The following is a 15,497-nucleotide window of genomic DNA, read 5'->3' on the forward strand; positions in this document are numbered from 1 at the left end:
GTTGCAGGTTGTGCAGTGAATTATGAGACAGGATTGCATGATGCAACCCTTATTCTTTGTCTCTATGTAAAACATAGATAAAAACAGCGTTTTGTGTTTGGCAAAGTGGTAAAACTCACCCCATCCTTGCTTGTGATGACCGAGCCTTTCAAGATGCCCATTGTATAGCCAGTTATGATACCATCACCTGTTACTAATGAACCAGTTTACCCATGGAATGTTCGAATCATTTTTTTTGGAGCATTCCACAACTTTCCCAGTCTGTTGTTGCCCCATCTTAGCCTCTTTGAAATGTTTTCCTGCCATCAAATGCAGAAAAAGGATATATTTAAAAAAAGCAATGCAGTTGTTGAGGTCAGACATTAATGCATTGTTATCCAAAAGAGATAACCTGCACAGCAGTGCTTCCCTTCAGGTTGCAGCCAGCAAATTTGACAGTTGCTTGCAAAAAGTGTAGTTTGCCCTTTTTTGTTTTAATGTAACTGATAAAGTCAATCCTTTCTAGTGTGCGCTGCATTTAAGGAACATCACCCACTGGAGTACAGCCTACAGTGCTGATATATATTGTACTCTTAAAAAAACATTTAGCTCTGTTTAATGTCCTACTGACAAGAGATTTTTTTTTTAATCTCCAAATGATATTTAATCTAATTTTGGGTAATACATTTTCAGAAAATAAGGAAATCAAAGAGTCTTCTTGCCTTTCACATTTTAACTCTGTCACATTTGGCAGTGTTAAAAGTTTTGTTTTTGCTGATGTATTTGTATCATACATTTCTTTGCTTTTCTTTACTTGGACAAATTGAATTCCATATGTCTCCATTCCTCATAGTTTTACATCTCTCAGCTTATAATCAAGACACTGTTTTATAGATGATGGACTTCTTTGAGCTCTAAGTTCTTTAATCACATTATTCACTTAATCTCAGCAATATAAATCAAATCACCACAAAGAAATTGATATATTTTGGGATAAGGATCTCCATTCTGAGACAAAACTGATTTTTATTATCAGAAATGAAATATCTAACTTTTAGCTCAGATCTCAGAACTTAAGGCTGAGGTTATTCTTTTTATTTGCACCCAGTTTCCATCTTCAGAATCTTTAAAGTTGAACAGTATATACATGATGACCAACAAAATATTTGGCAAGTAACTGATTTTAGATACAGCAAGGCACATCATTTCTGATAAAAGGATGTAGGGGAAATACTTTCTACCTTTAAGGGGTTCTGAAACTAAGGCTTTGCTAAGACGAACCACACAAACAAGAGGCATGCCTCAGCTGTTCTGGTGCAACAATACAAAGATTAGAACTGTTCTCCCCTCTCATCAACACTGGTCAAGATTAACTGATGTAGAGGTTTAGAAATTTGGGCATAATACCATTTTACCAGAGCTCGTCACATCTTGGTTCCCCACATCAGTGGTCATAACATCTGCTCTCTGTTTTTAGATCGCTTGAAGTATGAGTCAAAGAAATCAAAGTCCAATCATTCATCTAGCATGGAGAATTCCACAGGTAGATATCACTCATCAAGCTTCCTCTGCCAAGCTATTTGAAACTGTCTTTGCACACTGATTTTTAGTAAATACTGTTTTGTGTCTGTAAATGCATTCACTGTGATATTTGTTGGTTTTGTCAAGGATTTGTGCTATAGACATCATACTACAAATACTTGTGATTCTACAGTGTAAGCACTCGATGTGCAAGTAAAGAAGTGTCAGTGTGGCAGTGTTTTCGTCTTTGTGTGCAGGAGAGCAGTATTCTGCAGCTTCACTGGAGGCTGTCTCGGACGATGCCCTGTTCAGAGACAAACTCAAACACATGGGCAAATGTAAGTCTCCTTATTTATAATTCTGCTGATGTTTTACAAAGAATTGCATTACCCTTAAAGGGCATTATCTACAGTGAGTGAGAGACCTCTACTGCTTTCTAACCTGCAGCAACGAGAAAGAAACTATTTGAAATTGCCAGAACATTTTCAGAAAAGACAAAGAGGAGAAAGTCAAAGAGGAGGACACTCCTGAAGCACCACTCGTATCCTTTGCTCAATGTTTGTTACATTATCTGGCTAATACTCCTTTATTGCAGTAAGGCAGCAAAGTACATTACAAATGGACTGTATTTTTATAGCACTTCTCTAGTTTTGACTACTCAGAGCGCTTTACAACAGAAACCAGCATTCACCCATTTGCACACACATCTTTACGCTTGTGGCAGAGGCTACTACCTAAGGTGCCATGTGCTCATCGGGAACAACAACCAGTCTTACACTTTAACACAGTGATGGAAAGCTCTGTCATACTCAGTAAACACAGTTTCTGCTTCTCTCATACATCATCTGCCATGGATCAGCTTCCATAGCTGTGATCTGGTCATGCAAGGCCAGAGTTTTTGTGTTCTTAACTGAGCTCCTTTCCAGATTGGGCACAGCCAACTCTACAGCCAATCTTCTCGACAATGTTGAGGGAAACCCCTGTGGTAAGAAATGCATTTCACCCACACAAACAAAATAACTTCAATTAACCTAAAAGCCTTAATTTAACACATGGCTGCTTACAGGTAAGTATGTCCCTGGGGTCCAACGCACCTGTGTTTTTTTTTTTCTTGCGTTTGGCAGTACAAAGACAGTCCCTCAGCACACCACTACGTCTTTTTCATAAACAGGATTTACTAATTAAAGTTGCACACATAACTATGTCCATCTTTTTTTGTTCCTCTGTCCAGAGGAAGCTGGTCAGTCAAGTAGAGCAAACACTCAGGAAGAGAATGAACAACGCAATGAGCCAATATCATGGTAAGATACTCCTCAGACATTCAATCATATTCATGTCCTGTGTTCTAATCACCCGAGCCAGAACTCGGAACTTGAGGGTGGCAGGCCAGTGCTATCAATTGGTGAAAAATTATCACAAATTGCATACCCTGCGCATGGCACTCCATATTCTCTATAAGCAGAGCTATCAGTGTAGAAAACTAGATCAGAGTTGGAAAAAAGAGTTTATGAAAGGTCGGGAAGAGGTTTAGAAAAAATAAAATGATAAATAATAAAATTTGAAGTGGTGCAGCAAGTGAGGCATAGTCAATTATTCATTGTCTACAATAGCCTGTCATTACTAAAAATGTCTTCATCTATGACACATTTGTGGGTTTTGGCATTTCCACTACAGCTTTTATCCTGGACGGAGGAAGGACTCTTGTAGAACCGGATCATGTGTCCCCCAAGTATTTCTGACACAACTGTGCCTTCGTTAGTGAGGTTTTTGTGGCCCTTCACCGCTAAAGCCTTGAGAAAGTCGACTGTGTCAGTCTCACATGCAGCAGTAGAGGGAGAGGCCAAATGCAAACAGACACTGGCTCTCTTTATGTAGAGGAACAGAGAAAAATGCACTACTGGCTAATATGCACAAATTGGCTGATATTGAAGATAATACAGTTGTAGGATTTCGAACTAAAGGAAAACAGGGGAGTACCACTTCATAATTAGCTTGCTGGTCTTCTACAAATCTATATTTTTATCTTCTTTTTTTTCACAGGAAGTATAGGAATATTACATGGACTGCAACAGGAAGTATAGGAGTATTACATGGACTGTAACAGGGAATATAGGAGTATTACATGGACTGTAACAGGGAGTATAGGAGTATTACATGGACTGTAACAGGGAGTATAGGAGTATTACATGGACTGTAACAGGAAGTATAGGAGTATTACATGGACTGTAACAGGGAGTATAGGAGTATTACATGGACTGTAACAGGGAGTATAGTAGTATTACATGGACTGTAACAGGAAGTATAGGAGTATTACATGGACTGTAACAGGGAGTATAGGAGTATTACATGGACTGTAACAGGGAGTATAGTAGTATTACAGGGACTGTAACAGGGAGTATAGGAGCATTACATAGAACAGGGAGTATAGGAGCATTACATGGACTGTAACAGGGAGTACAGGAGCATTACATGGACTGTTCCATGACACTATTATCCCTTAGTTTAACAGGGATAGAATAATGGGATGAATGCCTTCACTCTTTTCTTGAGAGAGGGGATACTGTGAGATCCTTGACAGGGGGCATTCTGTTTTAGCAAAATGTGTGCTGGCTCAGCGGTTTTAATCAAACCAATGTCATTAGAGGAAGAGGCCCATAATGACAGGGGCACCCTAGACACAACTCTATCATGGACTTCCCCTTTCTCTCTGATTTTGATCTATCAGAGCAGCTAACACAATTGTTTTGTTATGTTCTCTAAAAAAGACGCCATCAGGTCTGCAATAGATGATGCCATTTAATTTGCCTAACAAATCTCGTACTAACAGATTCATGGGTGGGGAATCTGATAGAAGAAAGGAGTGGAAAGTAGTAAAACTGGACATGCTTTCAGTGAAAGGATCTATAGATACTGGAGTCTTAAATACAGGTAGACACCTAGGAATACTTCCAACCCCCATAGCTCTAACTGTTTTCTTTAGATATTTTAAAACGTGAAGATTTAGTTGGTTTTACTGGAGAAAAAGAGAATCTCCTGTGTCTATCAAGAATAATGTTAATTCACATTTATCATTAAATTAGGTCATTCTTTAGTTTATTGCTAATTTAATTAGAGGAGCTTGAGTTACAGTCTCTCCTGTTTCAATGTTGTCACTGTCCTGACAGCTCTACTGGTTATACTGTGGGGTTGGTTATTTGGTTGCTTGATGGAGGTGCCTTGGGCAGGGTACATGGGGCTGCCTTGTTTTGGCAGTTTCATGCCCAATGGCCTGGTTCACCACACAAGAAGCAATTCTCATGGTTAGAGAAAGGTGGTTTGGAAGCTTCCTCTGCCACTGTGTTCTTCTCTGGTTGTTCTGCCTGTGTAGTGAGACACTTAAGAAACAATTAGCATTAATCAACAACAATTAACAATTAGCAAATCAAAAGCTATGAAAACAAGCTTTCCTATACATCTAAAAACTAACTTCGCTATAACATCGTTTTTGAAACCATACAGCCACAAAAAGAATTTCCACAAAACACACAGCAAACTTACTTGAATGTCGGATGGCGTCACCCTTCCTTAGGACTCCCTCATCAACAGACCTCCAACAATGGTTTGTTGCCATCCGGGTCATAGCACCAAATTGCTGAAGAAATCATTCAAGTCCTGTTGAGCAGTTTGCCGTGTGGTGTTTATTTGAACAATACTGGTAAACTAGTGAACCGACAGACATAGAGCGGATCTGAGCCGGTGAGTGGACCCAGAGCAAATGAAACTACAGCATTTTATACAGTAAGAACACAGGAGACAAAATGGCAGGTTCAAACTGAAGGAATACAAAAGAAAGAAGAGGGGGCGCACTGTGGAGAGTCTGATTAGCTCATCACAGCTGATCACATCAGTTTGATCACATTTAACATAGTGATCAAATCGACCTTAGATGTCTTTTGATTGAGGGGATAGGGGACAGACAGGAATCACCATTTAAGCTCTGGAGGTCAAAGGGCTCTGTCACTCCAAATGTGTATTTTCTTCCTCACTATGAACTGGAAGGGGTAAAGGCTAATGCAGCATTGCTTTTCATGATGGAGATATGCCAAAATGTAAACAAATGGTCATACTCAGAGTCTCAGGCATGAAAACCACTCACCTTTTGGTGAAATTCGCCGTTTTGAAACCAAAATAGGTGACCTATGTGAATTGTGTAGATCCGATGCGAAACTATTTTTGGGGTATGGGTGAACTGCTAACATTTGCGCGCCTGAGGGGAGTTCTACAACTCATTTTCAATTACCAGGAAGATCAGTAAGCATGTTGGATTCTCTGTCAGAAAGACAACAAATTTGTCTTCAAAATAAGAGCTTTACATTATACCCCATTGGCGTTTAGAACTGGGTTCTTAGCAGGGGGTAATTTGAAAGTAGCGACCGTTTGTAGCTTGCTGCTACGACAACGAAGACAGCTACAGAGACCGAGGAGATTCTGCATCTCCTGGATTTCAGCGGCTGTCCAGTTGTTCATCTTAATGTCCGCAGTTGAAGTGATGGACTTGTAGGAGACACTACTGCTTGATATTAAGGGTAATTAATCACTGGAAATTAATTATACACTCGTTAATGGGGCACCACCTCCGTTGTTTAGTTCTTGGAATAATCTGGAGGAAATTATTCCAAACACCTAATTGTACAATTTTGACTTGAACAGTTTGTTCAATTTCAGATTAATTTATTCAAACTCATATTCTGAAGCAGTGACTTCTTTGCACGTATCCATCAGTTTTGGTTTTTTTTGGCCTTTTCTGGCTTTATTGACGGGACAGCTGAAGAGTGTGACAGGAAACGGGGTAAGAGAGGGGGAGTGACATGCAGCAAAGGGACCCGGGCCGGGAGTCGAACCCAGGTCCGCTGCAGAGTCTCGGCACATGGGTCCCGCGCTACCAGCCGAGCTTAGTGGCGCCCCATGTGGGGGTAATTTTTAATACTAACAAGACCCTAATCTCAATTTTCTTAAGTTCTTAAGACAGAAGTCAGAACTTTAGACACAACTTATTCTCATGTGAGTGGATCCAGCTGGATGAAGATGTTCAGCCTGCTTTGTCTGGGAGTCAGGAGGTCCTGAATTTTGGTTTCCTTGAGAGTTCTGGGTTGGACTACAGCACAGCATGTCAGTCCAATAGCCAGGGGGAAGGCCGGTACTCTGTTGAGGAACTCTCAGTCCTGAAGGTCCAGCGGGTTTTCCGCCTTGGGAGCGCTGGGGGCAGAGTCGGTCTCAGCTGGGAGCACACAAAGTCTGTCCCATGTACTGCTCCGGCCCAGGTGACCAGAGGGCTCTGCACCTTGGTGTGGGGCCTCCTGTCTGCCCGGGTTGGGGTGGTCTCTGTGGCGGTGCTCCCTGCGGCCTTGGCCCGAGATCTCTCCCGGTGTGGCTGGCTCCCCAAAGGTAGGATCCCCCATGCACCAGGTCTCGCTGCCTAGCTGTGTCTCTTTAGTGACAGCTACTGTATGGGTGCGTATGAGTGTGTGTGTCTGCGTGCATATGTGTGAGTGTGTGTATGAGTGTGTATGTCTCTGTCCATGTCTGAAGGAGTGGGAGGGTTGGGTTCTTTTAATTATCTTCTCCTAACTTTATTTTGCTGTTTCTATTTTCCTGCTGTTATTTATTTCTGTGAGGCACTTTGAGGTACTTTTTTTGTATGAAAAGTGCCATATAAATAAAGATTGATTGATTGATTGATTGATTGATTGATTGATTGATTGATTGATTGATTGATTGATAAAGTAGGGATTCAGTTCACTTTTCTTAGAGCTTGTTGCAAAAATAAAACTAATGATTACTTTAAAAATAAAAGAAAGAAAGAAAGAAAGAAAGAAAGAAAGAAAGAGAAAAGAAGTAGACAGAAGAAGTGGACAGAAGAAGTCAGAGAAGAGAGAAGGAAGAGTACAGAGAGATGCATGTCTCTGTTTTATGACCTGCAGCAGATGGACCACGAAGGGTGGGGGCCGGCTGAGTGTCCCTCTTCCTGTGATCTGAGTTTAGGCTCCCAAAAGTTTAATCTAACTAAACTATTGTATTTAATGTTTTGAAATCATGTTTTAACCTTTCCAAAACGTCACCGTCTTTAAAGTCGAATTTTTGTCTTTGTGAAAAGATGCGACATGCTTATGATAATTCAAAAGGATTAAAACATGATTAAACAATGAAGTATTCAGTACACAGTGGGACCAAGGACTTGTATATATTCTTTGTAGTTCTAACGAAACAAAACATATCAGACATTTAACTGGTAAATAACACAAGTATTATACACAAAGAGGATAATGATCTGAGAATCACCAAGGGGAGGGGCTGGCTTCTCCTAGACCTCAGACTCAGTAAGCAATAACTTCATTCTGGTTTAAAAGTACATTGAGAAACATGAAATCGTCAGATTTATGACCCTCTTATGTCATTTGTGAATCTGCTGAAATTAAGAAGATGAAATTGTAGTTTATTAGTTATTCAGAACTTATTGCAATTTGGATGAGGATAGAGACTGCAGTGGGATTGGAATGTCAGACCCAGAAACATCAACGGTCATAAAGAAAAGTTCGACATGTGAGGTGGAAGAACACACAGATTAGATTTCCCACCTAGCCTCCCCCACTGGAGAATGTTGAGAGGGAGAGAGATGTAGATCGGTAAGGCACCTTAAATCACAACATCTGTGTTAGAAAACAGTTCTCTTTTCATCTGATGTAGAGAGAGAAGACTCTATTTAGCTTGACCTCGTCTGACCTGAGGAAAAGAAGTTCATCTTCTTTGGAGGGGGTGAAAAAAACAGATGTGCTTAGTTGTTGTAAATTACAAAAATAAGGTCTCTGGTGATCAGTTTATAGCAAGAAAGACAACATCTTCTCACTCTGTGGAGAGGAGAAGATTGGCCAGGTCAGGAGGTGAGGGGGCTCTCCGGCCCGTATGCTGGAGGAAGTAGCCAATCTTGTAATAATAATAGTAATCATGGCAGAGCAGGACCATTGTAAGATACAGAGACAAAGGGCTTGTGTTCCTACAGACTGACTGCTGTGATCAGCTGTTTCTTGGTTTTAAAACTCCCCGGCTGTGAGTCGCACAACAGTGCAGGTCATCGACACCTCCGCCCACCTCATGCAGTGGCCGGCACGTCAACGGCTCGGATTTAGATAACGTTAGCAATGGAGGTGGAAATAAGTGTACCGAGGCGGCAAATTTGTGGACAAAAACAGACCCTCAAATATACTGTCCTCTGTCTAAATCCACGGACCTAGCCGCAAAAAGGACGGCCAAATTGGCAGCTTGCTGTCCAGTTTAAAATCTGCTATTAACTTTGCAAACAAGGGCAGCCATGCACTGCAGGCACACTGAAGGTGCAGGACGAAGGTGCAAGTCATAGCATCAACACACTGTAGCCAGCACCTTTCTTCCAAGCAGAGAGACAGAAACTTCTTCAAAACCCATATTCATCTTGTCAAAACAGTCTTTAAGGGTTTGCTTTTTTCATTCTGCGGCAGATTGCACTGTTAAAGTTGTGCTGTTGTGCATTTCATGAGAGAAGTTATCAGTCTCATTTCTTGTATAGCATAATGTGACCATGTTTATTATACATTCATACTGTTGTGTAATTTTGCTTGATTTTTCTCTCAAAAGGCATCAGATTGATGCTTTTAAATATGAAATTTTCAAAATTTTCTTCCGGGGTTAGGGACACTGTGAGTGACTTGAAATGGATGAAATTAATTTTGATTATTAAATGGACCTCCTGCATCCATGCATTGTGTGTTTAACCTTGTTTTTTTAAATAGTGCAGTCGGGCCCCACAGGCTATTATTGTCTGTTTTTTGTTAATAGCTGTCTTTTAGCTCTTTTTTTTATGTGCAATTGAAATGATTGTCTCATTGGCTTTGCTGATGTTGATCTTCAAGTGGTTGTTGTTACACCATACGATGAGGCTCTCTGTCAGTCCTCTGTACTCCTGACAGGTGAAGTAAATAACATTGATAATCTTACAATGCATTGTTCTGCTGGGAAAAGGTTCCCTGCATCCATGCAGAAACCACTTGACACATGTTATCCACCCAACACCGCAGCAGGTGCAGTCCCTCCTCCTGCCACTGGACTTTTCTGGAAGTCCCATGGATGCTTGGCCAGGTTGTGAACTGGTGAATTTGGAGGCCAGGTTGACATCTTTAGCTCTGTGACACATTCCTTGGGCCATTCAGATTTCAGTGGAAGGGCCCATTGTCCTGTCCTGAGAGGGGGCACACACTGCCATCTGTGAGTTCTGTTGCCATGGGTGGGTACACTTTTTCCGTGATAATGTTTGGGTGGATGGTATGTGTCAAGTGACATCCATAAGGAATGCCAGGACCCAGGGTTTCCCATCAGTACATTGCATTGCAACCAGATGATCAATATTTTTCACTTGAACTGTCAGTGTTTTTGTTGTTGTGGCCAATCAGTGTAATGAGGAGCACTATGGCTATTTTAACATATACTGCTAGAGTACCATCTATGGGTCAGATGGCCCAGATTTTTTTTAAGGTCACACAGATGTCACATCAAAATTTGGTGACAATAGCAGGGGATAAAACACTCTGTAATGTATATTTTTTGTGTGAGATAAAGGCAGTATTGAATTGTGAATGAAACCTGATGTTTTGAGGTGACTAACAGACAGAGAATGAGAGAGGTCTTATTAAGTGGGCTGTGTTATACAGTCTTAAAGCAGCAGACTGAGAGAGCCTCTGTGTGTCTGTGTTTTCTTTACACCTTTAACTTAACTAAGTGCTGACTACATCCCGTGGGAGACATGGCCTTCCATCTACTTAGAATGTGAGGCAATGACATCACATGTTCAAAACTTTGATATTTTTGTCTGTTTAAACTTAACAGCGCTTACACAAGTCCAAATGTTGGTGAGAAAACTTTAGAAGAACATCAGAGAAGATCACTGTGTTAGTGTCAGGTATATCATCAAATGTTGAGGTGAACACTGAGCAATAAAAAAAAATGTTTTGCATATATCACTGTGGACTTGCCGCTTGACTGATCTGAACACCAACTTGTAAGAGAATTCAGGATGTCACCAGTAAGTGACTACAATAAAGTGATCCAGCTGTAAATTTGTAAGACATTTTAGGGAACACAGGGCAGAAGTGAAACTCTTGCGTGCTTTGAAATTTCCATATCAGTATTTACAATTGAACTAGCTAATATGTGTCTTGTATGTGACTTTGCCTGTGCCTGAATTAAGTATACATACTATCTTTTTCTTTGCTTCCTTCCTCTTAACAAAGCTGAGAATAAAATGTCTTTTTTCAGTGTATCAGAAACTTAATCACTGTGATTTCTGTGGTACTGCCAGCCTGTCACTTTCAAAAGCTAAGTAAGGCAGTGACAATATAGGATACAAAACAACTTTGTTGTGAGTTTACACAGAATTTTAGTTTGCAGCCTCAGGCAGCTCCCCACACAAATTAGATATACAGTTACACATATGGCACATATTTATAAAAACACATTGAAGAGTCATGACCATAGATACACTATATTACCAAAAGTATTCGCTCACCCATTCAAATGATCAGAATCAGGTGTTCTAATCACTTGGCCTGGCCCCAGGTGTATAAATTCAAGCACTCAGGCATGCAGACTGTGAAACAAGACATTTGTGAAAGAATGGGCCGCTCTCAGGAGCTCAGTGAATTCCAGCGTGGAACTGTCATAGGATGCCACTTGTGCAACAAATCCAGTCGTGAAATTTCCTCGCTCCTAAATATTCCACAGTCAACTGTCAGCTCTATTATAACAAAATGGAAGCGTTTGGGAACAACAGCAACTCAGCCACGAAGTGGTAGGCCACGTAAAGTGACGGAGAGGGGTCAGCGGATGCTGAAGCGCATAGTGCAAAGAGGTCGCCGACTTTCTGCACAGTCAATTGCTAGAGAGCTACAAACTTCATGTGACCTTCAGATTAGCCCAAGTACAGTACGCAGAGAGCTTCATGGAATGGGTTTCCATGGCCGAGCAGCTGCAGCCAAGCCACACATCACCAAGTGCAATGCAAGGCGTCGGATGCAATGGTGTAAAGCACGCCGTCACTGGCCTCTAGAGCAGTGGAGACGCGTTCTCTGGAGTGATGAATCACGCTTTTCCATCTGGCAATCTGATGGACGAGTCTGGGTTTGGAGGTTGCCAGGAGAACGGTACATTTCAGATTGCATTGTGCCAACTGTGAAATTTGGTGGAGGAGGAATTATGGTATGGGGTTGTTTTTCAGGAGCTGGGCTTGGCCCCTTAGTTCCAGTGAAAGGAACATTGAATGCTTCAGGATACCAAAACATTTTGGACAATTCCATGCTCCCAACCTTGTGGGAACAGTTTGGAGCGGGCCCCTTCCTCTTCCAACATGACTGTGCACCAGTGCACAAAGCAAGGTCCATAAAGACATGGATGACAGAGTCTGGTGTGGATGAACTTGACTGGCCTGCACAGAGTCCTGACCTGAACCCGATAGAACACCTTTGGGATGAATTAGAGCGGAGACTGAGAGCCAGGCCTTCTCGACCAACATCAGTGTGTGACCTCACCAATGCGCTTTTGGAAGAATGGTCAAAAATTCCTATAAACACTCTCCTCAACCTTGTGGACAGTCTTCCCAGAAGAGTTGAAGCTGTAATAGCTGCAAAAGGTGGACCGACATCATATTGAATTCTATGAGTTAGGAATGGGATGGCACTTCAGTTCATAGAATGAGTAAAGGCAGGTGAGCGAATACTTTTGGTAATATAGTGTATATCATATAATATCCTCAGTATGATATAATTAACCAGACTATCATTCATTTTAGATCCTCCCATGCTGCACCACATCAGGTTTACCATGGTGACGGCAGCATGACCCATGGGTGGTGGCCTTGCAGCTCTCTCTGTTCCCACCTGCTCATCCCATCCTAATCCAAACCAGCCAATGTAAGGCCCAGCATGAATTGAGACCCACCTCCTTCTCTTGGAGCGGAACTGGACTCTACCCAGCAATGGGCCAACTATCTGGAAATGCATTCTCTGTATTATAACACTTTGATGATATATAATTTTAAATGTAAAGGAAAATGTATTATTCCTTACCAGTATTTCTTAACTGCTTCCTTTAATCCACCGAGAAGAACACTAGTGCAGTGATGATTCCTCTGTTACTTTTCCAGTCCTGTACAGTAGCAGAGTGTATGTTTCTGATTGGGGTCCCTCAGGCTGGGCATTTCAGAGAAGTGTGCACATGCCCCTTTATATACACTAAACCACGTAGAGCTTTTTTACCTTGTTTTCATAATCAATTGTAATATTTAGCTGTTTTTCGATGTCAGAGGATATGTAACTGAAATTCTTATGTGTCAGAATATTGTGGCCATTAAAGTTGTGGCTGCCCAATTGTCAACACATTTAAAGGACTGTGTTCAGAGAAACAATGTTTGGAGCAGTTGAGTTAAATGCTGCAGCATGGAGTGGTTTACTAGTTTGGTTTGTTTGGTTAGGTGAAAACGGTGTCATTCAATCAACTGTAGTAGCACTACCAGCACAGCTGCACAGGTAAAGGTTGGGAGGAGTTGTGTTATCAGATCATGAGCAAACAAAGGTATCAAGTGATGGACATCATGAATGGGCTTACCAAGGTTTAGAAGGCAACATAATGAAACTGGATAACTTAAAAGCCAGTTTCTACAAAGTGTTGTTCTGCCACATGATTATGCCTATTGTGAATGAACACATTTGAAGGCTTGGGGAAAGGGCTGCTATCATAGAGAGAGGCATGATTCAATAATTGTTCAGAAAATGGCATAACTGTTCATTTTCGGACAGCTCTCCCTGAAGGTAGTGTTGGACTCAGGCAAGGGTTTTAAACTGTGTTGCTGCATGAGCGACCTCTGTCGGTTGGTTAGGGTGCTTGCACCATGGGGAGTGAAACTGGGAGAAAGCTCACAGGTTACACCCACAGTCATTTGCCCGCCTGCCAGTTCAGGTTTTGAGAAACAGCAGGAGATGCCACCTCTCACACAGGTAGCACATGCTTATCTGCATGCTGTTTCATGGTATAAGTGTAGCATCAAAGTAGTAGAGTAAAAGCGGACAGATGGCTGGCTGCTAGATGTTGACATCTACCTCCTCCTACCCATAAGCCCTTGGATTATATTAAGGTCATTTTCTGTTGGTTGGGATTATGTCTTCAGTCCTGTCACATCCAGAGATGACTCAGACCTGCATTTTTGGGCATTACTGTTTTTTTTCTTTCTTTTTTAGAATGGTATTGTTCTCAACTTGCCTATTGAACCAAACTAGGAGTCTGAATCCATAGATGTAGTTGTGCTTGGCGTGTGCATACTCTTCATTACAGCATACAGCTTCATTCACTGTGTCACTAAATTCTTTGCTAGTACTCTGCCAGATTTCAAGAACTCTTGCATTTAACCTTAAATGGTAACTGTTATGGAACTAAGAAATGTCACTCAGACTTCTTTACCATGGCACAGATTGTCCCTGTTGTCTTTCACAAAATCATGCCTTTGTCTGCTTGAGAAATAGATAATACTTTTCTAAATGCCAGTGAAAATCCTGTACACAGGAAAATATGTGATTTCTATATGATTGATGGATTTGACTGTAGGATAAAGCATCTAAAATGTGAAGACTTACTATGATGGGATGCCATTGAAAGTGAAGTCTCAAGTGGGTGAAATTAAAATAGAAAAAATACTTTTGAGGTTTTCATCCATCCCCTCTTATTGCTCTTTTCATTTTTATGTGTGGATGTAAAACTAGCATAGAGTAAAGATGTAGTAAAGGTCTGATGTAGCCTGTGTGAAGAGAAGTTGTCAGAAGAGGAACATAAAAAATGTGCACTGTGGACGTGAGTTTACAATGCAAGGGTTCCAAGAAAACTGCCTGATTTTAAGTTCTAGACAAAATGGATGAATTAACTTTCAATCTGTGAAAATAACTTTCCCTCTCTCTTTGTGAATAAAGTGTTTTTTTTTAAATCACATCAGCAAATCGTCAGTTAGTCTTTCTCGATTTCTTTGGTCAGTTTTGTAAATGTCATATACGCCCACTGAATAGAATACTTAAAGGAGAAATTTGCCATTATTCATTTAGATATCCCAATCAGTGTTTCTAGTAAATGTAGTTAACTGAGGCAATAAAATCCCCAGTGCCTGGTGTATTAACAAGAAAAGGTTGGCTTATTAGCTTTCCTGCTTGCACAGCCTGCGTACAGTCGCTCAAGTGTGCGTTGTAAAGGGAGAATTCACAGACCTGCCTTTCTTTTGGCACTAGATTTTTCCAACTGTTGAACCTCCGTATCTCTATGCATTAGCACAACTGGGCAACAGGTGATCTGCGAGTGGCGAAATACAGTTCGAGGCTTTTACTGAGGCTGCGCTGATTGTGATTATGGTAGGGAACAGATCCACTACGGATATGTACTTTGTATGACCCCACTTCAAAAAACAGAAACTGTCCCTTGTAAGTCCTGTAAGTTGAGAGGTGGGGCCTCCATGATCGGACTTTGCACGTCCCAGAGACGCTTTATTGGATTGAGATATGGAGAATTTTGAGGACAAGTCTACACTTGGCTCATTGGGCTTCTCAAACTATTCCTGAACCATTTTTGCTTTGTGGCACAGCACATTATCATGCTGAAAGAGGCCACAGCCATCAGGGAATACTGTGTCCATGAAAGGGTGTACATGGTCTGCAACAATGCTTAGGTAGGTGGTATGTGTCAAAGTAACATCCACGTGGATGGCAGGACCCAATGTTTCCCAGCAGGACATTGCACAAAGCATCACACTGCCTCCCCCGGCTTGCCTTCTTCCCATAGTGCATCCTGGTGCCATCTGTTCCTGAGGTAAGCAACACACACGCACCCGGCCATCCACGTGATGTTAAAGAAAATGTGTTTCATCAGACCAGGACACCTTCTTCTATTGCTCAGCTCCAGTTCTG

The 15,497-nt window shown here is 41.4% G+C and overlaps 1 protein-coding gene across 2 annotated transcripts in view; it reads left to right on the forward strand.

Moving 5' to 3' along the window:
* The window catches only part of cuedc1b (CUE domain containing 1b), a 51,201-nt gene extending 36,666 nt beyond the window's left edge, over positions 1-14,535 (forward strand). The window contains exons 6-11 of one of the 2 annotated variants that reach the window (XM_037073650.1): positions 1,457-1,522; positions 1,758-1,838; positions 1,948-2,041; positions 2,427-2,485; positions 2,732-2,801; positions 12,350-14,535. In XM_037073650.1, coding sequence (XP_036929545.1) covers positions 1,457-1,522; positions 1,758-1,838; positions 1,948-2,041; positions 2,427-2,485; positions 2,732-2,801; position 12,350 — 371 coding nt within the window. In that variant the 3' untranslated portion in view covers positions 12,351-14,535. The remainder of the gene's footprint in view (positions 1-1,456; positions 1,523-1,757; positions 1,839-1,947; positions 2,042-2,426; positions 2,486-2,731; positions 2,802-12,349) is intronic. The other variant, XM_037073659.1, reaches the window with a different exon arrangement.
* The last annotated feature ends 962 nt before the right edge of the window (positions 14,536-15,497 follow it).

This window comes from Acanthopagrus latus, chromosome 2 (assembly GCF_904848185.1).
Source record: "Acanthopagrus latus isolate v.2019 chromosome 2, fAcaLat1.1, whole genome shotgun sequence".
NCBI classification, from domain to species: Eukaryota; Metazoa; Chordata; class Actinopteri; order Spariformes; family Sparidae; genus Acanthopagrus; species Acanthopagrus latus.